At 37.5% G+C, this 25,409-nt stretch overlaps 1 protein-coding gene and 9 non-coding genes across 10 annotated transcripts; all 10 read left to right on the top strand.

The window, feature by feature from the left end:
• Nucleotides 1–4,205: 4,205 nt before the first annotated feature.
• LOC140013434 (uncharacterized) lies at nt 4,206–9,570 on the top strand. The gene is made up of 4 exons (XM_072062712.1): nt 4,206–5,130; nt 6,304–6,375; nt 7,054–9,045; nt 9,368–9,570. Exons 1-4 carry the CDS (start codon nt 4,206–4,208, stop codon nt 9,568–9,570), a joined length of 3,192 nt encoding a protein of 1,063 aa, XP_071918813.1.
• A 2,860-nt stretch (nt 9,571–12,430) lies between these two features.
• Nucleotides 12,431–12,549, top strand: LOC140013937 (5S ribosomal RNA). The gene has a single exon (XR_011820789.1). It is a non-coding gene; the product is annotated as a 5S ribosomal RNA (ribosomal RNA).
• A 1,135-nt stretch (nt 12,550–13,684) lies between these two features.
• On the top strand, nt 13,685–13,803 carry LOC140013935 (5S ribosomal RNA). Its single transcript, XR_011820787.1, has one exon. It is a non-coding gene; the product is annotated as a 5S ribosomal RNA (ribosomal RNA).
• Nucleotides 13,804–14,926: 1,123 nt separating this feature from the next.
• LOC140013933 (5S ribosomal RNA) lies at nt 14,927–15,045 on the top strand. Its single transcript, XR_011820785.1, has one exon. It is a non-coding gene; the product is annotated as a 5S ribosomal RNA (ribosomal RNA).
• A 1,125-nt stretch (nt 15,046–16,170) lies between these two features.
• LOC140013959 (5S ribosomal RNA) lies at nt 16,171–16,289 on the top strand. The gene has a single exon (XR_011820811.1). It is a non-coding gene; the product is annotated as a 5S ribosomal RNA (ribosomal RNA).
• Nucleotides 16,290–17,414: 1,125 nt separating this feature from the next.
• On the top strand, nt 17,415–17,533 carry LOC140013955 (5S ribosomal RNA). Its single transcript, XR_011820807.1, has one exon. It is a non-coding gene; the product is annotated as a 5S ribosomal RNA (ribosomal RNA).
• A 1,135-nt stretch (nt 17,534–18,668) lies between these two features.
• LOC140013951 (5S ribosomal RNA) lies at nt 18,669–18,787 on the top strand. The gene has a single exon (XR_011820803.1). It is a non-coding gene; the product is annotated as a 5S ribosomal RNA (ribosomal RNA).
• A 1,125-nt stretch (nt 18,788–19,912) lies between these two features.
• Nucleotides 19,913–20,031, top strand: LOC140013950 (5S ribosomal RNA). The gene has a single exon (XR_011820802.1). It is a non-coding gene; the product is annotated as a 5S ribosomal RNA (ribosomal RNA).
• Nucleotides 20,032–21,166: 1,135 nt separating this feature from the next.
• Nucleotides 21,167–21,285, top strand: LOC140013940 (5S ribosomal RNA). The gene has a single exon (XR_011820792.1). It is a non-coding gene; the product is annotated as a 5S ribosomal RNA (ribosomal RNA).
• A 1,135-nt stretch (nt 21,286–22,420) lies between these two features.
• On the top strand, nt 22,421–22,539 carry LOC140013932 (5S ribosomal RNA). Its single transcript, XR_011820784.1, has one exon. It is a non-coding gene; the product is annotated as a 5S ribosomal RNA (ribosomal RNA).
• The last annotated feature ends 2,870 nt before the right edge of the window (nt 22,540–25,409 follow it).

Below are 25,409 nucleotides of genomic sequence, written 5' to 3'. Positions count from 1 at the left end.
ACCTCCCATTCCTTTGAAAAATGAAAATGCACACCGAAAGGAGCCTAGAACTGAGTCAACCACTGAAGTTACCCCAGAGTACCGTGCCTCCAGTTCTCAACCACAGGACAAGGGAAAAGTTCTGGCAATTGAAGAAGAGACTAAAGAGGATGATGATGATGAGGATGAGGACACTGATGAAGAAGACTCTGCCCAGTTTCGCCTGGTTAGAAGAAGGCCTGGATCCTTTAAGATCACCATATAGGCACTACTAGGTTACTGCATTTCATGATAAGGATAATAGTTCATATTAGGTTTTTGCATCTTTTGCACTTAAAAACATTTGTTTTGCTCTGTTTTAAGGATTTTACTCCTCTACTGGTCTGTAAAACTATTTAGTTATCCTTTATGTTGAATGTTGTTTATTTCAGTTTATCTGCAAATATTAATTTTTGATTGATAATATTTTGGTTTTGGTTCTGAATGGATGGTGTTGCTGTGTTTTGCCAATATTAGGTTTGCTAAATTTAATTTGGATGTGTGTTGCTGATAATACTTGGTGACAATATTGGTGAACCAATACATTGGTAATATGGATAATTTTACTGGTTGATTCAATGATGACAAAAAGGGGGAGATATATGGATATGTAATCTATATGTGAGGAGGAGTCATTTTAAATATATGGACATGTAATCTATATCTGAGGGGGAGTCATTTTAAGGGGGAGTTGTGATTATTTTGAAGGGAAGTGTGAATACTTCCTGAATGCATTAAGTTAGGGTGAACTGTACCTAAAACCTTTTTATTCCATCCATTATTTTGTCATCATCAAAAAGGGGGAGATTGTTTATCTCAATCCGTAACTTTTGATGATTACAAAAAATGGATGTTACTAATACTCTCCGAATAGATCTTTCCAGAATTGGAGCAGAACAGGTTCAAAGGCTAACATATGCTGAAATAGCTGTCGGACGCACATAAAAACTGTATCGGCCGTCCGACAACCATTGAGTAACTTTGGACGCATGAAGAACCCAATCTCACACGTCCGAAGATGATGAGCCAAGTCCTCTAAACTAATTGACCTCGATCGGACGTACAACACTTGAGTACCAGATGCTCGATAAACATTGCGACACTTCGGACGCAAAACATTAGAGGCACCGGACGTCCGAACGAATTGAGGAAGAATTTTCAATTTTACATCATAACTTCGGACGCATATTCTGGAGGTACCGGACGTCCTAAATATTTCAAGAAAATTTTTTGAACTCACTGCCTGCGTTCGGAAGCAGAAAACTAGCCTACCGGACGTCCGACACCACCAACGGCTAGTTGACTCTTCAGTTGCCTTCTATCCGTTGGCAGCATTAATTGAAGAATTTTTTGGTCCCTTATAAAAAGGAAAAAGTCAACCACTTCAAATAACTTTCGCACATTGAGACTACATCAGATCTTGAGTGATTCAAGTGTGAGAATACTCTTTAAAGAAGATTTGTACTCTTAGTTGTGGAATTTTCAATAAGCTTTTCAAATGTGTTTCTATTTCTCCAATAGTGTAGTTTTGTGAGGGTTATCCGAGTGATAGTAAAACTTCCTTGCTTGACCAAATGCGGCTTGGGGCGAGGAGGAAGTGATCATTCCTTTGTACACAAGAGATTGGTTGTAAGTTGATCAACTTGAAAAAGCTTACTATATAAAGTAGTATTCAAACTCAAGTGGAGTTTGAAACTTGATTTGCTATTCTATCCTTTTATTTACTGTCTTGCAATATAAATTGTCTATCTCTTCTATTCCCAAGCACTTGTGCTTATTCATCAATTGCTCCATTGTGTGGTCCTTCAGAAAAAGAGGGAAAGATTTCAAAAAGTGACTCATATCTAGGCCAGTTTTTAAACCACTTAATTCACCCTCCTCTTAGGTTGTTTTCGATTCTTACAAGAATGATCCCCGAAATAAGAAGAGTCCTGACAGCTAACAAATTAGGAAGTTAACTCGAATTGGGAAATTGACCAATATCAATCCCGACTTTCTGGCCTTGAATATAGGTCCCGAATGTACCACCATCAAATTAATTGAAAAATTACCACTTTTAATCACGTTTTGCTTGTTTTCCTACAATTAGCATCATTAACCAAATATAAGTAGAATCCGACAATTAAAACAATATTTGATTAAAATCAAGGGAAGAATAATTATAAATTTAGCAACAAATTATGATCTATCAGGATGAATAAATGAAATAAAAAATGAGAGAAAAAGAAGAAAAATAAGTTTAATCAGTTTTTGCATGTTTTCTATTACAGAATTCCTACTACACATCGAACACAATTTCAATCTAATTTGCAAATCATTTTAATTTAAAACTCTTAGTTTTAGTATTTATAACTTGGGGTACTACAATGATCCAAATTCGAATTATTATAGACCAAAATTCAAAAGTCAAAACGGATGACTAATGGCAATTTGTTTATTGCTATTGGTAAAATCAGAAACACTGAGAATCTAATTTCCTACCACTTTGGTACGCGAACCAAACATGATGACCAAAGCATTCTTCGCTTTATATGATTCCGTGAGTTGGGCTTCCTATGAAGGACAAGTCGTTGCTGGCACAAGATAATTGCAGTATACAATCACTTCACTACCATAAGAAAGTCAGTATAGAATTTCCGCGAACTGGGTGGTCCGAACTGACAGCTATTCCTTCCTTCCCAATCTTTCACATTTACCCACAAAATACAGTTGACTCTCGTTGACCAATTTCTTAAATCCCATCCTGCTTAATTTTTTTTTAAAAAAAAGAAGAGGAAAGAAAATAAATAATTTCTCCCTAAGATTTGCAGATGTTTGTTACTTTATCCCCTAAAAAATTTGGCTGTGGGAGGTCCAAATCTGAGTTCTTAATTTTCTGACTGTGCAATTGGATTATTATTTCTTGAAGTTTTCGTAGAACAATATAGTATAATAATTTGATATATATGAAATAAAATAATAATTAAAAAATATGTTCATGAAAAACATAAATTTCTTGAAAAAAGAAATGCAAATTCAATCAAGGTCTAATCCTTACGCACAACACCAAACAACGCCAAAGTGACTTCTATCAGCCGATGTAGTGCTTCTTTTTCTTTTTCTTTTTCTTTTTTTACTAACTTTTCAAACAAGGCCTAAATCGTACGCACAGCACCAATCAATCAACGCCAAAGTGACTTATATCATCCGATGTAGTGCTTCTTCTTCTTTTTTTTTCTAACTTTTTTCTTGATCTACTTTCCAAGGCAAGATGATTGATCAACAGAAGAACAAAGTTAAGAGAAATAAATAAATGAAAAGAAAAAGTTTGATAGCTAATGATTACCTACTCACGAAGCTTAATTATAAAGAAAAATAGGAGAATCGATTGTAGTTTCCTTCTCTAGGGGAACTTTTTCTACAAATAAAGCGAAAATGTAATTTGGTCAACCGCAGGGCTCATTTGGTCATTTAACTAAAAGATAAACGTGATTAACCCACTTATGCCGTAGACTAGATTCGTACAAGAGTTTCCAGTCAAGTGCCTTCCTTTCATGTACAAGTCTAGGGACTTAGACTAGAGTAGTTCTTGGCAAAAACTTGTGTTTGGACACAATGGCCCATGGAGGCTTAGGACACTTGCTCTGCATCTTCTCTTCTTTTATCCTTCAATTTATTTTTGTATAGAGATTTTCAAACACATAATAATTTTAGCTTGGCTTGGAGTAGTACCCCTTTCATCATTCCTGGAAAATTGTTATACTCAAAATTCAATTTTGCCACATAGAACGCTAGAATATGATTGCTTGTCATATCAATTGCTCAAAAGTAGAAGAATACATAAAAAAAAAAAAGCTAGTTTCAAATTGTGACAAATTAAAAACATAAGTCTCAGAGATAGAATCAAGCTATATTAATTCACCAAATTGAGAAACAGATTTTCCATAAATTACTTCCTGTTTTGCCAGCGTAATATAGAGAAATCTAAAAGAAGAAAAGAATTTAAACTAGCAAACATATCAAAATAGAGCCTAGTTGAACAAATGAGGATCTTCAATTTGTCAAAACCTTGTCACTTCCTCGTGGAAACATTTTAACTCAACCCCAAGTATATGCCTATATAACTCCTGCCCAATTTCACAATGTATGCTCGTGTTTTATTTACCTTTTGTTTGGCATTCCTCAAGTTTTATTTGCCTCTATAAGCAATGCAGACAACTTATTTTCTTTTCGCTGGAGCCTTGGTACTGTTGCACTTTATCGCAACTAGCTCAGCTACCATAATTGTAGCCAACAACCATAACAACAGTGCTAGTGATCTGAATGCTCTTCTTGCCTTCAAAGCCACCATTTTCGATCCTCAAAGGATTATCCCAACCAACTGGTCCACTTCTTCCTCTGTTTGCAACTGGATTGGAATCACTTGTAATGCTCGTCATCACAGAGTCGCAGCCATCAACCTTTCTTACATGGGAATTGTAGGAACCATACCTCCAGAACTGGGAAATCTTTCTTTCCTAGTCTGGCTAAATGTTAGAAATAACAGCTTTCATGGACATCTTCCAACCGAGCTATCTCGTCTCCATCGATTGAAGTACATCAACCTTGCAAGCAATGACTTTGAAGGGGAATTTCCATCATGGTTGGGATGTTTGAGTGCACTCTGGTACATCAACTTCGAATACAACAGATTTTCGGGTTCATTATCAGGCAGGCTCTCTAACTTCACAAAGTTAGAGACCATCAGGTTGATTTACAACTTTTTCACTGGAAATCTTTCAGAAGAATTCAGCGCTCTACCGAAATTGACAGTTTTGGACATTCAATTTAACCAACTTGTAGGCCCTCTGCCACAGGCTCTGTTTAACCTCTCCTCATTGCAAATTATTGGTTTTACGAATAATAGCTTATCGGGCTACCTTCCAGCACATATCTGCGATTATCTCCCACAACTTAAAGGGCTTTACTTATCACTTAATAACTTTGAAGGTGAAATTCCATCAGGCATCGGAGAATGCTCAGGACTCCAAGTTTTATCCTTGTCTTACAACAAATTCAGAGGGTATATACCAAGAGAAATTTGGAATCTAACCACGCTTACACGTTTAGTTTTGGGTGGGAATGACCTGACAGGTAAGCTGCCAACTTGACTTTGTTTTGGGTGTGTATTTCGAGCACCTCTAATTGCCATGCGGTTTACAAATACACAGCTAACCCCTTTGTACTTCAGATTGAAAGCTAAGATGATGAAATGCATACAAACTAACAGTTTTGTGCAAAAAGACAACTCTTTTTCTTAATTTTGTTTCTTACTTGAAAGTATTCTAGTTTTGGCCCCATTCTGTACGCTATCTTTATGTATTTCAAACTGAATTGTTAGTTTGCAATGTTTTGATGTTTTTATTTGTCAACTTTTTCATCTTTATTTTGTCAAAAAAAGTAAAATTTAAAATATTCGTCCTTAATCAATCAAAATTTGCAACAACATTATAAAGTAATTATTAGTTATAGCTGGCAATTGTCATCCAAGACTAATTTATGTAAGTTTATTGTGTAGAGTACAAATTAAGACTGAAAATCCATCATTTTAACCCATTGAGAAATTTTCATTGGGTTTAAAGGATTTTGAGACTAGACTCATAATTGCATGAAAAATTTACATCACATACACTATTTCTGATGATTGCTAACCGCTTAAGTATTGGTGCAAACTTCGTGTGAATAAAGAAGTTTTTGTTTTCAACAAAATAAAGATAAAAGTTAGGAAATAAAAAACTCAAAGCACGGCGAACACAGAGTGATCTTGGATTAACGCAATGTATGTTAATGGGGCAGAGTTGTCTTTTTGTACAAAACCATTGGTTTTGATGGATTAGATCTCTCTTGTCTTTGAATCCAAAGCATAAGGATGTTAAAAGTATATTTTCAAGCCACATGGGTGGTTTTGAGTAATTTCCCCTTAAAATTTTTGGACATTTGAAACTTCATGGCTTAACCGTCTATGAAAGAAAATGTAAAAAGTATTAATTTCGATATGCATATTTAGATTTTATATCAATTTTATTTCTAATTTATGCATACATTTAAAAATCCATTGACATATGCATATAGATTGCCACCAAAATGACCTCCAATTTTTGGGAGTGTATGTAATTGTCATTTTGCCAATATTTATGAGAGATTTACATGATACTGTTTGAAACTAAACTGAAGATCCTTAGAATTCTGAAATGCATATATATTATATACATATAATTATGCCATGCCATTAATTATATTTATCATCATGCCGTGATTTTTGAGCAGGTGAAATTCCAAAAGTCATTGACAATCTCTATAATTTGGAGAAACTAGGCATGGAGAATACTAATGTGACAGGTAAAAATCTTGATACATTTTGGCATGAGATCTATTTCATTATTCCATCATTAGAATACTTTTCTTAAACTTGAATTTGAGCTTGAAGTCGAGCGAGTTCAAATACAAATCAAATATGGCTCTTTCTTATACGTCAATCGGTCAGTCATACTAGTGCACTGCATAAGCTAAAAGGATTCCAATTGATCACTTCAAAAATAGAGATACCGATAGGGGGTTAACAGATGATACAATGGAAAATAGGAAGATGTAGGCATGTCGTGAATTCCAAATCGTGAATTTCCAAGAGCTAAACAAATGATATCCAAGAGTTTTGGCATGTCGTCATGCTTTAATTATTGTTAGCAGCTTGGTTGACAAACTTCGAATTACAAGATGCCAAATAACGCCAATTACCTGACCACTGCGAACTAGATAAATTGAGGGAGTTAGCTTTTTAATGGGCAACGATGTTTTTAAGCTACACTAGTTTATGCTTAGTTCATCTATATTAGGAACCGAATTTACATGAACTGGTCTTTATCGTTTTGTACTCAAATGCTGGCTAGCTTGTAAACCGTAGTGCTTAATATTACGTAAATCCTATATATGTCCATTTTCTCATTACTTACCTCTTTCTTTGACCAAATTGTTTCACGTCGAATACCTCATTTTCTTGTTACCAATTTGATTTGTCAGGTATACTACCTCAAGAGGTTGGTAATCTGAGCAAGTTGGAAGTTGTACAGTTGACCTCAAATAGGTTGAGAGGTCCCATCACGCTGAAACTTTTCAATATTTCAACACTACAATTTATTTCCCTCTCGGAAAACAGTTTTTCAGGCGAGCTTCCATCGACTTCAGGTGTTTTCTTACCCAATCTTGAGGAACTCTATCTTGGGGAAAATACATTCACTGGAGCTATACTAACATCCATCTCAAATGCTTCTAGGCTCAGAGTACTAGACATTGGCGGTAACCATTTTACTGGTGCAATTCCTCATTCTCTTGGAAACTTGAGATTACTAGAAGTCTTGTCCGTAACAAACAATGATTTTTTTGGGGACTTGCGATCCAACGGGTTGAGCTTCATTACGTCTCTTGCAAATTGCAAGAATTTAAAATCTTTGAGGATTACTGGGAATCCTCTGAATGGCTTCCTCCCAAAATCTACCGGAAATCTTTCCAGCTCACTCGAATCCTTTCATGCAGGTAGGTGCGGAATCAAAAGTGAAATTCCAAGTTCGATTGGCAATTTGAGCAACTTAGTAGAACTGTACTTTGAAAACAATAGTTTGACAGGGTTAATTCCAGCTACAATGAAATGGTTCTTGAAGCTTCAGAGGATAGATCTAAGCGACAATCAAATACTAGGTGCTATTCCAAGTGAGTTTTGTAATTTGCTGAACTTAGGAGAATTAGGACTCGGACAAAATAAGCTCTCTGGTATGGTGCCTTCTTGTTTAGGAAATGTTACAACACTCAGATACGTTTATCTCAATTCTAACAATTTAAGTTCTATGATACCAACAAGCTTTTGGAGCCTTAGAGATATTTTGGAGCTAGACATGTCAGGAAATTGTTTAACAGGTTCTTTGCCCGCTGAAATTGGAAACTTCAAGGCATTAGTCTATTTGAACCTTTCAAATAATCAATACTTGGGTGGGATACCTAGCACTATTGGAGCACTACAGGATTTGCAAGGACTATCCTTGGAGCACAACAAGTTACAAGGATCGATACCAGATTCCATGAAGAATATGCTGCAGTTACGGCATTTGGATCTATCTTTTAACCATCTGGAAGGTGTAATTCCCAACTCATTACAGGTACTATTAGATCTCCAATACTTTAATGTGTCTTACAACAGATTGAGAGGACCGATTCCTCATGGAGGGCCATTCGCAAATTTCACGAACCTGTCTTTTCTCTCAAATGAAGCATTGTGTGGCGCTCCTTGGCTCCAACCTTGTGCAAGTATATTTGAGCATGAATCAAGGACAAAAAGGATAGTCATGGTTGTTCTGTTGACATCAGGATCTGTCATATTAGCCTTGGTGATTTCAATTTTTTTGATACGGTTAAAGTTGAGAAAGAAAATTCTAGCTCCAACTCAGAACTTGCTTCCCATGGCGACATTTGAAAGGGTGTCCTTCCATGAACTTAGACAAATAACAAATGGATTCAGCGAGAGTAACTTACTTGGCTCGGGGAGCTTTGGTTCAGTTTACAAGGGAATTCGCGAAAATGGGATGGTTTGGGCCATAAAGGTATTCGATTTGCAGCCAGAAGGTGCATTTAAAAGCTTTGACAGAGAATGTGAAATCTTAAGCTGCCTTCGTCATCGAAATTTAACTAGAGTAATTACTGCTTGCTCTAGCCCTGACTTTAAGGCTTTGGTGCTCGAATACATGCCCAATGGAAGCCTTGAGAAATGGCTTCATTCAAACCCTCATTTCTTAAACATCAAGCAAAGGTTGGGTATCATGATAGATGTGGCTTCTGGTTTGGAATATCTCCACTATGGCTATTCAATGCCTATAGTTCACTGTGACTTGAAGCCTAGCAATATTCTCCTAGATGAAGACATGGTTGGACATATTTGCGATTTTGGAATTGCCAAGTTGTTGGGAGACGGAGAATCTGTGATGCAAACAAAGACTCTTGCTACATTTGGATATATTGCCCCAGGTGACTTTTCTTGATTCCAATTTCAAATTTTTTCTGTCATTCAAATTAAAGTTTCAACTTTTAATGGCTAGTACAGTATGTGAAATTTAAAAATTTTGAAAAAAATGTAAAATTGGTGAACTGGTACTAGTACTTGACTTTAACAACTAGTTTCAAATTTTTTGATGCTAGAGTACGGACTAGAAGGATTGATTTCAACAAGTAGTGATGTTTATAGCTTTGGGATTATATTGATGGAGACATTTACAAAAAAGAAAGCCTAAGGATGAGATGTTTACAGAAGAATTAAACCTCAGGCTTTGGACACAAGAATGCTCACCAGATTCTGTGACTCAGGTTATAGACGGAGACTTGCTTCATCCTGAAGATAAAACGGTACAAAGGAAGATTGAATGCATATCGTCTATCTTGCAACTTAGTTTAAGTTGCACGACAGATGCTCCTGAGGAGAGAATAAACATGAAAGAAGTTCTAGGAGCATTGCGGAAGATCAAACTTCAGTTTATCAAAGACATCACGCCTTGAAGTAGATAGTAATACCATTATATATGAGATAATCCGTTAGCAACTTTTTCTGCAATTGCATAGTATATCAAAGTCTCATTCCAAGGCTTACCATTCATTCAAGTAGTACTCATGTTTTTTCTACTGAATATATGGCAGAGCCCTGGAGTGCAAATGTATATGGGGAAACTCTTTGTCTTGCTTAAAGTTCAAGACGGAAATGAGATATGTTGTATTGCCAATAAATTTGTTTACAAATATGGAGACCTTAAGTTCAGGATCCCAATTTATATGTTGACTTGGTGTTTATGCTTGTCATACATATATGGCAATTAAGGTGGTAATTTACATTTAGTTATTCATACATCTTTCCCCTTTTCAATTTTTGCATATAAATGAGAAACAAATTGATCGTCAATATATATCACCATATGGAGGGGCACATAGGCATATGTGTTTATACATACAGAACATGACTGTGGCATGTAGATTCATGCATTTAGTTAGTTACAAAATTACAAAATTACATTTTAAAGAAATGCGAAGAACAAAGATAGCAAAGTAGTTTTCTCAATTTTGAGAAACTACGCTTAATGGAGTTCTTCAATGGATTGTTAGTGATTCAGGGAGCAACTCGTTTCATACCTTCTCTTAACAGTAGATAGATATTTTTTTTATAAAAATTTCAGCATGTTCCACCTCCTTGGTGTTTGGAAAATAGAATCATTTGACATGTGTAGGTATTGTTCATGGTTTGTTTTTTGTTATTTTGTCCCAAGCAAGTTCAATTCGAACCGTTTAGACCCTCAACCCAATCTCTTAAAATTACTTCTTTTTTTTTTTTTTTAATATTGTATACATTACGAAGCAGCCCATTTAGTTGCAAATTTTGCGGCGATAATAGATAGACAAATGGGCTTTTAGGTTCAATTTGTGTGGACAATCGAATTGAACAAACTCATATACATGGGCTTAAAATGGAGAATCACAAAACCGTTTATCCGGGCCATTTCATCCCCAATAGAATAGCCGAATAAGGGCTGTGATTTTTCAGATTCATCCTTGTCTTATCAACTCGATGATGGGCAACGATGGTGACTTTTCCTTCACTCAATCTTGACTTTGTTTAAAGCTCCACTTGGTTTTTCAAAAAAAAAAAAAAACTCCACTTGGAACCAAAATGTACTAAATAAAAACGTTTTGACTTGTATTTTATTAGTTAATTGCCATGCTTGTCCGCCACTTTGGAGATCATAATATGCATGCTGCTTCCTTCTTAGATTTGTTAAGGAATATACATGCTTTTAGCCTTAATATGATTTGTCCTAGCATGATTAGGATAAATTTAAAGCAAAAAGGTAAGATGGGATGTAAAAAGATACATTTGTATGAGAACTGGAAGAATAATCCACATAAAGAAAGTATAGTGGACATGTGATGAAAAAGAACATTCTGCACACTTCAGCTAAGACTACCCATTTTGACATTGTCTTTCTCCGATTGTTATTGCCAATTGCAGCTACGAGTAGAGGGAATGTGGGAATATTATATGCATGCTTGATTTCTTAATTGGGTCAAACTTTTGAGTTGTTTAAGGACAAGTGCATTGATTCAGCAACACAAAAATTAATAAACAAGAAAATTGAACCACAAATCTGTTCAGGATTTGATGACTTGAATAGCCACTTTTTTTTTTGGCTCCACTTAATAGCGTTTGTTAGATAACTTGCACATTGAGATACATATAATATAGTACAGAAAATATGTATTTTAACAACTGAGGACATACTCGATTCCAAATTCCAACCACAAGGATCAGTTAAAACTTGTCAATGTGGTTCTATACTCACAAAAATAACCTTGAGAGGCAACATGTGCCAAATATGAACCTAAAGGTACTAAGTTGGAGCAATCCCAAGGGGAAGGCCATGACTACAAATTGGCTAAACTTCTAATAATGCATCCAATGCTTCTAACTTACAAGAAATCTCTAACAAAAATGAAGAGTAAATTTACCAAGGTTAATGAATTTGGATTGCCAGAAAACTAGCTATAAGTTGATGAACCCGAAAAGAAAACCGGTCGATTTCGGGTCAACCCGTGGTGACCTGATATGACCCGATATGACCCGTTTACGAATTAAAAATAATTTAATAAACATAAAAATAATTTTATCTAACTAAACTAAGTTATTCTTTTTTTCAAAGGCATTAATTACTTAATCCTAAACGAATTTATTTAATTTGTGTGAAGTTGAAATTATTATACTTGGACAAATAATATATTATATTATTTTTCACTTTTGTATTGTTTTAATTTATTTTATATTTTGCTTGGGATAAAACACTTTTACGGTGTTTAATTTATTTTAGATTTGATTTGGAATCATTTATTTAAATTTTTATTACTTGATTATGTAATTAGTTTTGTGAGAAATTGATTTTATTAGAAATTACAGTGATAAATTAATAAATTAAAATTAAGTTTCGGGTCATTTCGGGTCGACCCGCCGCCCCGTAAACCTGAAATTTTCGGGTTCGGGTCAGCATACCTGACCCGTCACGGGTTGGCGGGTCGGGGTTCGGGTCAACAGATTTTCTGGCGGGTCTGTTGACCCGAACCCGACCCGCCAACCTGATTTGGACCCGAATTGCCACCCCTAACTGCAAGCGTGAAGGATTGATTTCATGATAATTTAGAGTTGCGGGATGAGGGAAAAAAACAGGGTGCAAATCAATAACAAAAAAAAATATAAAGTAAATAAATAAAAGGATAAGAGGAAAATGCTTGAATTGACGCTTAAAATGAATTTCGGTCTAGAAAAGCCACACTGCTTCGCAGGACGGGGTAGTTTAAAAGAATAAAGCGAAAGGAACATGGCGGGTGCGATCATACCAGCACTAATGCACCGGATCCCATCAGAACTCCGAAGTTAAGCGTGCTTGGGCGAGAGTAGTACTAGGATGGGTGACCCCCTGGGAAGTCCTCGTGTTGCACCCCTCTCTTTTTTGTTTCGAAATCCAAATTTCCTATTCGTTCTTTATCCTGTAGTAATTTAGCTCCGTCGGAACGATTGCTTAATATTTTGCTTCTTGTCGAAGCGTGAAGGAGGATCTGAAGGCGCGAGACAAATCAGGAACGGTACGGCTCGATCAAAGCCCGGATCGTCGCTCAAATTTGTCGGCGCAAATGTATCACCGCAACTAGGGGTGGCAATTTTCGACACGACCTGAAAACACGACACGAACCTAACACGAAATTAATGGGTTTGGGTTGAGGTTTCGGGAATTCGGGTCAGAATCGGGTTGGACCCGATGAACCCGAAAAGAAAACCGGTCGATTTCGGGTCAACCCGTGGTGACCTGATATGACCCGATATGACCCGTTTACGAATTAAAAATAATTTAATAAACATAAAAATAATTTTATCTAACTAAACTAAGTTATTCTTTTTTTCAAAGGCATTAATTACTTAATCCTAAACGAATTTATTTAATTTGTGTGAAGTTGAAATTATTATACTTGGACAAATAATATATTATATTATTTTTCACTTTTGTATTGTTTTAATTTATTTTATATTTTGCTTGGGATAAAACACTTTTACGGTGTTTAATTTATTTTAGATTTGATTTGGAATCATTTATTTAAATTTTTATTACTTGATTATGTAATTAGTTTTGTGAGAAATTGATTTTATTAGAAATTACAGTGATAAATTAATAAATTAAAATTAAGTTTCGGGTCATTTCGGGTCGACCCGCCGCCCCGTAAACCTGAAATTTTCGGGTTCGGGTCAGCATACCTGACCCGTCACGGGTTGGCGGGTCGGGGTTCGGGTCAACAGATTTTCTGGCGGGTCTGTTGACCCGAACCCGACCCGCCAACCTGATTTGGACCCGAATTGCCACCCCTAACTGCAAGCGTGAAGGATTGATTTCATGATAATTTAGAGTTGCGGGATGAGGGAAAAAAACAGGGTGCAAATCAATAACAAAAAAAAATATAAAGTAAATAAATAAAAGGATAAGAGGAAAATGCTTGAATTGACGCTTAAAATGAATTTCGGTCTAGAAAAGCCACACTGCTTCGCAGGACGGGGTAGTTTAAAAGAATAAAGCGAAAGGAACATGGCGGGTGCGATCATACCAGCACTAATGCACCGGATCCCATCAGAACTCCGAAGTTAAGCGTGCTTGGGCGAGAGTAGTACTAGGATGGGTGACCCCCTGGGAAGTCCTCGTGTTGCACCCCTCTCTTTTTTGTTTCGAAATCCAAATTTCCTATTCGTTCTTTATCCTGTAGTAATTTAGCTCCGTCGGAACGATTGCTTAATATTTTGCTTCTTGTCGAAGCGTGAAGGAGGATCTGAAGGCGCGAGACAAATCAGGAACGGTACGGCTCGATCAAAGCCCGGATCGTCGCTCAAATTTGTCGGCGCAAATGTATCACCGCAACTAGGGGTGGCAATTTTCGACACGACCTGAAAACACGACACGAACCTAACACGAAATTAATGGGTTTGGGTTGAGGTTTCGGGAATTCGGGTCAGAATCGGGTTGGACCCGATGAACCCGAAAAGAAAACCGGTCGATTTCGGGTCAACCCGTGGTGACCTGATATGACCCGTTTACGAATTAAAAATAATTTAATAAACATAAAAATAATTTTATCTAACTAAACTAAGTTATTCTTTTTTTCAAAGGCATTAATTACTTAATCCTAAACGAATTTATTTAATTTGTGTGAAGTTGAAATTATTATACTTGGACAAATAATATATTATATTATTTTTCACTTTTGTATTGTTTTAATTTATTTTATATTTTGCTTGGGATAAAACACTTTTACGGTGTTTAATTTTTTAGATTTGATTTGGAATCATTTATTTAAATTTTTATTACTTGATTATGTAATTAGTTTTGTGAGAAATTGATTTTATTAGAAATTACAGTGATAAATTAATAAATTAAAATTAAGTTTCGGGTCATTTCGGGTCGACCCGCCGCCCCGTAAACCTGAAATTTTCGGGTTCGGGTCAGCATACCTGACCCGTCACGGGTTGGCGGGTCGGGGTTCGGGTCAACAGATTTTCTGGCGGGTCTGTTGACCCGAACCCGACCCGCCAACCTGATTTGGACCCGAATTGCCACCCCTAACTGCAAGCGTGAAGGATTGATTTCATGATAATTTAGAGTTGCGGGATGAGGGAAAAAAACAGGGTGCAAATCAATAACAAAAAAAAATATAAAGTAAATAAATAAAAGGATAAGAGGAAAATGCTTGAATTGACGCTTAAAATGAATTTCGGTCTAGAAAAGCCACACTGCTTCGCAGGACGGGGTAGTTTAAAAGAATAAAGCGAAAGGAACATGGCGGGTGCGATCATACCAGCACTAATGCACCGGATCCCATCAGAACTCCGAAGTTAAGCGTGCTTGGGCGAGAGTAGTACTAGGATGGGTGACCCCCTGGGAAGTCCTCGTGTTGCACCCCTCTCTTTTTTGTTTCGAAATCCAAATTTCCTATTCGTTCTTTATCCTGTAGTAATTTAGCTCCGTCGGAACGATTGCTTAATATTTTGCTTCTTGTCGAAGCGTGAAGGAGGATCTGAAGGCGCGAGACAAATCAGGAACGGTACGGCTCGATCAAAGCCCGGATCGTCGCTCAAATTTGTCGGCGCAAATGTATCACCGCAACTAGGGGTGGCAATTTTCGACACGACCTGAAAACACGACACGAACCTAACACGAAATTAATGGGTTTGGGTTGAGGTTTCGGGAATTCGGGTCAGAATCGGGTTGGACCCGATGAACCCGAAAAGAAAACCGGTCGATTTCGGGTCAACCCGTGGTGACCTGATATGACCCGTTTACGAATTAAAAATAATTTAATAAACATAAAAATAATTTTATCTAACTAAACTAAGTTATTCTTTTTTTCAAAGGCATTAATTACTTAATCCTAAACGAATTTATTTAATTTGTGTGAAGTTGAAATTATTATACTTGGACAAATAATATATTATATTATTTTTCACTTTTGTATTGTTTTAATTTATTTTATATTTTGCTTGGGATAAAACACTTTTACGGTGTTTAATTTATTTTAGATTTGATTTGGAATCATTTATTTAAATTTTTATTACTTGATTATGTAATTAGTTTTGTGAGAAATTGATTTTATTAGAAATTACAGTGATAAATTAATAAATTAAAATTAAGTTTCGGGTCATTTCGGGTCGACCCGCCGCCCCGTAAACCTGAAATTTTCGGGTTCGGGTCAGCATACCTGACCCGTCACGGGTTGGCGGGTCGGGGTTCGGGTCAACAGATTTTCTGGCGGGTCTGTTGACCCGAACCCGACCCGCCAACCTGATTTGGACCCGAATTGCCACCCCTAACTGCAAGCGTGAAGGATTGATTTCATGATAATTTAGAGTTGCGGGATGAGGGAAAAAAACAGGGTGCAAATCAATAACAAAAAAAAATATAAAGTAAATAAATAAAAGGATAAGAGGAAAATGCTTGAATTGACGCTTAAAATGAATTTCGGTCTAGAAAAGCCACACTGCTTCGCAGGACGGGGTAGTTTAAAAGAATAAAGCGAAAGGAACATGGCGGGTGCGATCATACCAGCACTAATGCACCGGATCCCATCAGAACTCCGAAGTTAAGCGTGCTTGGGCGAGAGTAGTACTAGGATGGGTGACCCCCTGGGAAGTCCTCGTGTTGCACCCCTCTCTTTTTTGTTTCGAAATCCAAATTTCCTATTCGTTCTTTATCCTGTAGTAATTTAGCTCCGTCGGAACGATTGCTTAATATTTTGCTTCTTGTCGAAGCGTGAAGGAGGATCTGAAGGCGCGAGACAAATCAGGAACGGTACGGCTCGATCAAAGCCCGGATCGTCGCTCAAATTTGTCGGCGCAAATGTATCACCGCAACTAGGGGTGGCAATTTTCGACACGACCTGAAAACACGACACGAACCTAACACGAAATTAATGGGTTTGGGTTGAGGTTTCGGGAATTCGGGTCAGAATCGGGTTGGACCCGATGAACCCGAAAAGAAAACCGGTCGATTTCGGGTCAACCCGTGGTGACCTGATATGACCCGTTTACGAATTAAAAATAATTTAATAAACATAAAAATAATTTTATCTAACTAAACTAAGTTATTCTTTTTTTCAAAGGCATTAATTACTTAATCCTAAACGAATTTATTTAATTTGTGTGAAGTTGAAATTATTATACTTGGACAAATAATATATTATATTATTTTTCACTTTTGTATTGTTTTAATTTATTTTATATTTTGCTTGGGATAAAACACTTTTACGGTGTTTAATTTATTTTAGATTTGATTTGGAATCATTTATTTAAATTTTTATTACTTGATTATGTAATTAGTTTTGTGAGAAATTGATTTTATTAGAAATTACAGTGATAAATTAATAAATTAAAATTAAGTTTCGGGTCATTTCGGGTCGACCCGCCGCCCCGTAAACCTGAAATTTTCGGGTTCGGGTCAGCATACCTGACCCGTCACGGGTTGGCGGGTCGGGGTTCGGGTCAACAGATTTTCTGGCGGGTCTGTTGACCCGAACCCGACCCGCCAACCTGATTTGGACCCGAATTGCCACCCCTAACTGCAAGCGTGAAGGATTGATTTCATGATAATTTAGAGTTGCGGGATGAGGGAAAAAAACAGGGTGCAAATCAATAACAAAAAAAAATATAAAGTAAATAAATAAAAGGATAAGAGGAAAATGCTTGAATTGACGCTTAAAATGAATTTCGGTCTAGAAAAGCCACACTGCTTCGCAGGACGGGGTAGTTTAAAAGAATAAAGCGAAAGGAACATGGCGGGTGCGATCATACCAGCACTAATGCACCGGATCCCATCAGAACTCCGAAGTTAAGCGTGCTTGGGCGAGAGTAGTACTAGGATGGGTGACCCCCTGGGAAGTCCTCGTGTTGCACCCCTCTCTTTTTTGTTTCGAAATCCAAATTTCCTATTCGTTCTTTATCCTGTAGTAATTTAGCTCCGTCGGAACGATTGCTTAATATTTTGCTTCTTGTCGAAGCGTGAAGGAGGATCTGAAGGCGCGAGACAAATCAGGAACGGTACGGCTCGATCAAAGCCCGGATCGTCGCTCAAATTTGTCGGCGCAAATGTATCACCGCAACTAGGGGTGGCAATTTTCGACACGACCTGAAAACACGACACGAACCTAACACGAAATTAATGGGTTTGGGTTGAGGTTTCGGGAATTCGGGTCAGAATCGGGTTGGACCCGATGAACCCGAAAAGAAAACCGGTCGATTTCGGGTCAACCCGTGGTGACCTGATATGACCCGATATGACCCGTTTACGAATTAAAAATAATTTAATAAACATAAAAATAATTTTATCTAACTAAACTAAGTTATTCTTTTTTTCAAAGGCATTAATTACTTAATCCTAAACGAATTTATTTAATTTGTGTGAAGTTGAAATTATTATACTTGGACAAATAATATATTATATTATTTTTCACTTTTGTATTGTTTTAATTTATTTTATATTTTGCTTGGGATAAAACACTTTTACGGTGTTTAATTTATTTTAGATTTGATTTGGAATCATTTATTTAAATTTTTATTACTTGATTATGTAATTAGTTTTGTGAGAAATTGATTTTATTAGAAATTACAGTGATAAATTAATAAATTAAAATTAAGTTTCGGGTCATTTCGGGTCGACCCGCCGCCCCGTAAACCTGAAATTTTCGGGTTCGGGTCAGCATACCTGACCCGTCACGGGTTGGCGGGTCGGGGTTCGGGTCAACAGATTTTCTGGCGGGTCTGTTGACCCGAACCCGACCCGCCAACCTGATTTGGACCCGAATTGCCACCCCTAACTGCAAGCGTGAAGGATTGATTTCATGATAATTTAGAGTTGCGGGATGAGGGAAAAAAACAGGGTGCAAATCAATAACAAAAAAAAATATAAAGTAAATAAATAAAAGGATAAGAGGAAAATGCTTGAATTGACGCTTAAAATGAATTTCGGTCTAGAAAAGCCACACTGCTTCGCAGGACGGGGTAGTTTAAAAGAATAAAGCGAAAGGAACATGGCGGGTGCGATCATACCAGCACTAATGCACCGGATCCCATCAGAACTCCGAAGTTAAGCGTGCTTGGGCGAGAGTAGTACTAGGATGGGTGACCCCCTGGGAAGTCCTCGTGTTGCACCCCTCTCTTTTTTGTTTCGAAATCCAAATTTCCTATTCGTTCTTTATCCTGTAGTAATTTAGCTCCGTCGGAACGATTGCTTAATATTTTGCTTCTTGTCGAAGCGTGAAGGAGGATCTGAAGGCGCGAGACAAATCAGGAACGGTACGGCTCGATCAAAGCCCGGATCGTCGCTCAAATTTGTCGGCGCAAATGTATCACCGCAACTAGGGGTGGCAATTTTCGACACGACCTGAAAACACGACACGAACCTAACACGAAATTAATGGGTTTGGGTTGAGGTTTCGGGAATTCGGGTCAGAATCGGGTTGGACCCGATGAACCCGAAAAGAAAACCGGTCGATTTCGGGTCAACCCGTGGTGACCTGATATGACCCGTTTACGAATTAAAAATAATTTAATAAACATAAAAATAATTTTATCTAACTAAACTAAGTTATTCTTTTTTTCAAAGGCATTAATTACTTAATCCTAAACGAATTTATTTAATTTGTGTGAAGTTGAAATTATTATACTTGGACAAATAATATATTATATTATTTTTCACTTTTGTATTGTTTTAATTTATTTTATATTTTGCTTGGGATAAAACACTTTTACGGTGTTTAATTTATTTTAGATTTGATTTGGAATCATTTATTTAAATTTTTATTACTTGATTATGTAATTAGTTTTGTGAGAAATTGATTTTATTAGAAATTACAGTGATAAATTAATAAATTAAAATTAAGTTTCGGGTCATTTCGGGTCGACCCGCCGCCCCGTAAACCTGAAATTTTCGGGTTCGGGTCAGCATACCTGACCCGTCACGGGTTGGCGGGTCGGGGTTCGGGTCAACAGATTTTCTGGCGGGTCTGTTGACCCGAACCCGACCCGCCAACCTGATTTGGACCCGAATTGCCACCCCTAACTGCAAGCGTGAAGGATTGATTTCATGATAATTTAGAGTTGCGGGATGAGGGAAAAAAACAGGGTGCAAATCAATAACAAAAAAAAATATAAAGTAAATAAATAAAAGGATAAGAGGAAAATGCTTGAATTGACGCTTAAAATGAATTTCGGTCTAGAAAAGCCACACTGCTTCGCAGGACGGGGTAGTTTAAAAGAATAAAGCGAAAGGAACATGGCGGGTGCGATCATACCAGCACTAATGCACCGGATCCCATCAGAACTCCGAAGTTAAGCGTGCTTGGGCGAGAGTAGTACTAGGATGGGTGACCCCCTGGGAAGTCCTCGTGTTGCACCCCTCTCTTTTTTGTTTCGAAATCCAAATTTCCTATTCGTTCTTTATCCTGTAGTAATTTAGCTCCGTCGGAACGATTGCTTAATATTTTGCTTCTTGTCGAAGCGTGAAGGAGGATCTGAAGGCGCGAGACAAATCAGGAACGGTACGGCTCGATCAAAGCCCGGATCGTCGCTCAAATTTGTCGGCGCAAATGTATCACCGCAACTAGGGGTGGCAATTTTCGACACGACCTGAAAACACGACACGAACCTAACACGAAATTAATGGGTTTGGGTTGAGGTTTCGGGAATTCGGGTCAGAATCGGGTTGGACCCGATGAACCCGAAAAGAAAACCGGTCGATTTCGGGTCAACCCGTGGTGACCTGATATGACCCGATATGACCCGTTTACGAATTAAAAATAATTTAATAAACATAAAAATAATTTTATCTAACTAAACTAAGTTATTCTTTTTTTCAAAGGCATTAATTACTTAATCCTAAACGAATTTATTTAATTTGTGTGAAGTTGAAATTATTATACTTGGACAAATAATATATTATATTATTTTTCACTTTTGTATTGTTTTAATTTATTTTATATTTTGCTTGGGATAAAACACTTTTACGGTGTTTAATTTATTTTAGATTTGATTTGGAATCATTTATTTAAATTTTTATTACTTGATTATGTAATTAGTTTTGTGAGAAATTGATTTTATTAGAAATTACAGTGATAAATTAATAAATTAAAATTAAGTTTCGGGTCATTTCGGGTCGACCCGCCGCCCCGTAAACCTGAAATTTTCGGGTTCGGGTCAGCATACCTGACCCGTCACGGGTTGGCGGGTCGGGGTTCGGGTCAACAGATTTTCTGGCGGGTCTGTTGACCCGAACCCGACCCGCCAACCTGATTTGGACCCGAATTGCCACCCCTAACTGCAAGCGTGAAGGATTGATTTCATGATAATTTAGAGTTGCGGGATGAGGGAAAAAAACAGGGTGCAAATCAATAACAAAAAAAAATATAAAGTAAATAAATAAAAGGATAAGAGGAAAATGCTTGAATTGACGCTTAAAATGAATTTCGGTCTAGAAAAGCCACACTGCTTCGCAGGACGGGGTAGTTTAAAAGAATAAAGCGAAAGGAACATGGCGGGTGCGATCATACCAGCACTAATGCACTGGATCCCATCAGAACTCCGAAGTTAAGCGTGCTTGGGCGAGAGTAGTACTAGGATGGGTGACCCCCTGGGAAGTCCTCGTGTTGCACCCCTCTCTTTTTTGTTTCGAAATCCAAATTTCCTATTCGTTCTTTATCCTGTAGTAATTTAGCTCCGTCGGAACGATTGCTTAATATTTTGCTTCTTGTCGAAGCGTGAAGGAGGATCTGAAGGCGCGAGACAAATCAGGAACGGTACGGCTCGATCAAAGCCCGGATCGTCGCTCAAATTTGTCGGCGCAAATGTATCACCGCAACTAGGGGTGGCAATTTTCGACACGACCTGAAAACACGACACGAACCTAACACGAAATTAATGGGTTTGGGTTGAGGTTTCGGGAATTCGGGTCAGAATCGGGTTGGACCCGATGAACCCGAAAAGAAAACCGGTCGATTTCGGGTCAACCCGTGGTGACCTGATATGACCCGATATGACCCGTTTACGAATTAAAAATAATTTAATAAACATAAAAATAATTTTATCTAACTAAACTAAGTTATTCTTTTTTTCAAAGGCATTAATTACTTAATCCTAAACGAATTTATTTAATTTGTGTGAAGTTGAAATTATTATACTTGGACAAATAATATATTATATTATTTTTCACTTTTGTATTGTTTTAATTTATTTTATATTTTGCTTGGGATAAAACACTTTTACGGTGTTTAATTTATTTTAGATTTGATTTGGAATCATTTATTTAAATTTTTATTACTTGATTATGTAATTAGTTTTGTGAGAAATTGATTTTATTAGAAATTACAGTGATAAATTAATAAATTAAAATTAAGTTTCGGGTCATTTCGGGTCGACCCGCCGCCCCGTAAACCTGAAATTTTCGGGTTCGGGTCAGCATACCTGACCCGTCACGGGTTGGCGGGTCGGGGTTCGGGTCAACAGATTTTCTGGCGGGTCTGTTGACCCGAACCCGACCCGCCAACCTGATTTGGACCCGAATTGCCACCCCTAACTGCAAGCGTGAAGGATTGATTTCATGATAATTTAGAGTTGCGGGATGAGGGAAAAAAACAGGGTGCAAATCAATAACAAAAAAAAATATAAAGTAAATAAATAAAAGGATAAGAGGAAAATGCTTGAATTGACGCTTAAAATGAATTTCGGTCTAGAAAAGCCACACTGCTTCGCAGGACGGGGTAGTTTAAAAGAATAAAGCGAAAGGAACATGGCGGGTGCGATCATACCAGCACTAATGCACCGGATCCCATCAGAACTCCGAAGTTAAGCGTGCTTGGGCGAGAGTAGTACTAGGATGGGTGACCCCCTGGGAAGTCCTCGTGTTGCACCCCTCTCTTTTTTGTTTCGAAATCCAAATTTCCTATTCGTTCTTTATCCTGTAGTAATTTAGCTCCGTCGGAACGATTGCTTAATATTTTGCTTCTTGTCGAAGCGTGAAGGAGGATCTGAAGGCGCGAGACAAATCAGGAACGGTACGGCTCGATCAAAGCCCGGATTCAACCATGAAATTACACCTAAAACAATCCAATAATCACAAAGGAAGGTGAAACGTTCTTTAAAAGTGTATTTGTTTGAAAATCAGAAATTCTCAGCTCAAAGTGACACTACTTGGAAAAATCGTATCTCGAGTTTCGTAAGTCCAAAAATTGAAAACTTTATACCGTTGGAAACTAGACTTAAAGCACCAAAACTTTCTAGAAGATACTTTTCTCAAACTCCAATTCGAAGTCATTCAAATTTTAGCTCAAATTCACTGTTCTAGACAGGACAGAGCAAAACAGGCTTGCAAATTCAGTGAAGTTTGGAAATTCGGAAAAATTCGTAGAAATGAAATCTGCCCTTAAAATTTATATCACAATTAAAACTCCAAACATAGTTTCAAATGCAACAAACAGAACTCAATTTGGACCTTTCTATACCAAGATACGATAGTTCTAAGAAAACTGAAGTTTGGAACCTGTTTTACGAAATTCCAGTTCTGATGTACTAGATAGAGTTTCAAAATCTGATCATAACTAGAGTTACACAACTCAAAATTTAGTGTGGTTTGCGGCGTTAAAAACTAGATTCAAAATACTACAATTCACTAGAAGGAACTGTCATAAAATTTGTTTTGCAAGATAGGCAAAATTGAGCTACAAACTGCAGCTAGAACTGTTTCTCGGATGCAAGCTCTCGGAGTCTAGTTTCAGATGCCACAAACGGCACTTGATTTCAACTCCCAGATAGAGAGTTATGACAAAAAATGTGAACACTGGTTGGGGTAATCTGATCAGAAGTTTTTCAGAATTCAACCTCATTTTAACCCTACTTAAACACAACCAAATGGAAAGTTTTTTGGAAGGTAATTCATACACATAACCACCAATATGTATCAAGCATTATTGCACCAAAATAACATCAAAATTTTGAAATTAACAAGAGAGGAACAACCAGAAATTTTCGGCCAGCATACAACTCTCATTCCTCTAGCTTTCTTTTCAACTTTGCAACTAGAACTAAACCATATCTCATCAAAGCAAGTAACAAACAAGCAATTAAATACACAAAATCCTCAAAGCCTCTACCTATCAAGCCACCTCAAGTCCACTACCTAATGTCAAAGTTCTTGAGAACCCATCAACAACCCAACAACTATCTTGCTATCACTAACTAACTACTAACTTACTACTATGAATTGAAGAGGAAAAGTTGAGGGTTTCATGGAGGTTTACCTTGCTGCCCAAAATGAAGAGTAAACACTAGGGATTTGAGCTTCTAAATCACCAAGTTTCTTCCTTGATCAAGTCCTCTTCCAAGCTTGTATGAAAACCTAAGACAAGAAGCAAGTGTGGAGAGCTTTCTTAGAGCAACAATGGAAAAAGGAAGTTGAAATTTTTTGTTGAGAAGTGGGAGGGGGATGGCCTGCCAAAGAGGGAAGAGGGAAAAGGGTTTGTGGCTTTTGGTTGATGTGATTTGATGAGAAAGGTGCCATGACATAAAGTTCTCTTGGGTACAAAAAGTCAACACTTGAATAGTGGACTATTAGTGTTCCAAATTGAGCTTAATTTAATTCACTCATATCTAATCTCTCAATTAGTTTTCTTAGTCTACTAATGATCATCCTAATTCTCCAAGATTATTGCACTCTCGGACTGAATTTACCTCGAAAAACATGCATGCACTATTTCTAGCTAAACGAGTCGCAGAAAAATTAAATTCGCTAACGAAACGTTTTAAAAATATAAAAGAGACATGATTCCATGCAAATGGATTTAAAATGGGTGAAATAAATTATTCGGAATAAACAGATAAATAAATAATTAAATAAGCCAATAAAATGAAATAAAAGTAAGTAAATAAAAATTCGGGTCCTCACAATAGGCCTCTTTGCTAAAACACTTGGCCGATGAAGAAGCATTTTGGAAACAAAAAGCAGCGAGAGTTAAATGGCCAACGGAAGGTGACTCTAATACAAGATATTTTCATTCTTCCCTTCTGGACAAACGAGCTCAGTTTACCATTCAAAGAATAAAGAATTCGGAGGGAGTCTACATTGAGGGAGAGGATAACATTGGAGTAGTGGCTATAGACTTCTTTAAGTCTTTATTGACAGAATCTTCGGCGGTGGACAACCAAGCAATTTTGGAACTTTTCAATAATATTCCAAGTTTGGTTACTCCGCAACAAAATGAGCAGCTTATAAGGGAGGTCACTAAAGACGAAGTTAAGAATGCATTTGTAGTGGGGCAAATTTCCCAGTAGCCACGTGTCAGTTCGGACATGATGACCTGTCAGCTCGGCCAACCAATCTACGGATGCCACATGTTAGCTCGGATATTGTGATAGGGCAGCTCGGGCAGAGCAGCTCGGAGTAGAGGGAGGTCAGCTCGGCCGTAGCCGCCGCCTCTCCATGAAGTGGGCCTGATGGGCCGCCGCCTCCGGATCTTCAGGGGTGGTTATGTGAAACCCTAGAAGGACTCCGAACCCTAAGGGGATTTTGACTCCTATATGGAAACTACCACCTATTAAGTCTATATATACAACACCACAAGACGACACAAGGTACACCATCTACAGTTCTCTCTACTGTTGTTCTACTCTTGAGCTCTACTGACTTGACCATCGGAGATATTCCGGGGACACCTGTCCCGCCCTTGACCTTTCTTTGCTGGTATGTTAGCTCGGCTCCCTCTCTCAGGTCGGTTGCACCTGACCAGCT

The sequence above is a fragment of the Coffea arabica genome, chromosome 8c (genome assembly GCF_036785885.1).
Source record: "Coffea arabica cultivar ET-39 chromosome 8c, Coffea Arabica ET-39 HiFi, whole genome shotgun sequence".
Lineage (NCBI taxonomy): Eukaryota > Viridiplantae > Streptophyta > Magnoliopsida > Gentianales > Rubiaceae > Coffea > Coffea arabica.
Note: the sequence above shows the minus strand (reverse complement) of the source record. Positions and strands in the feature narration are given on the sequence as shown.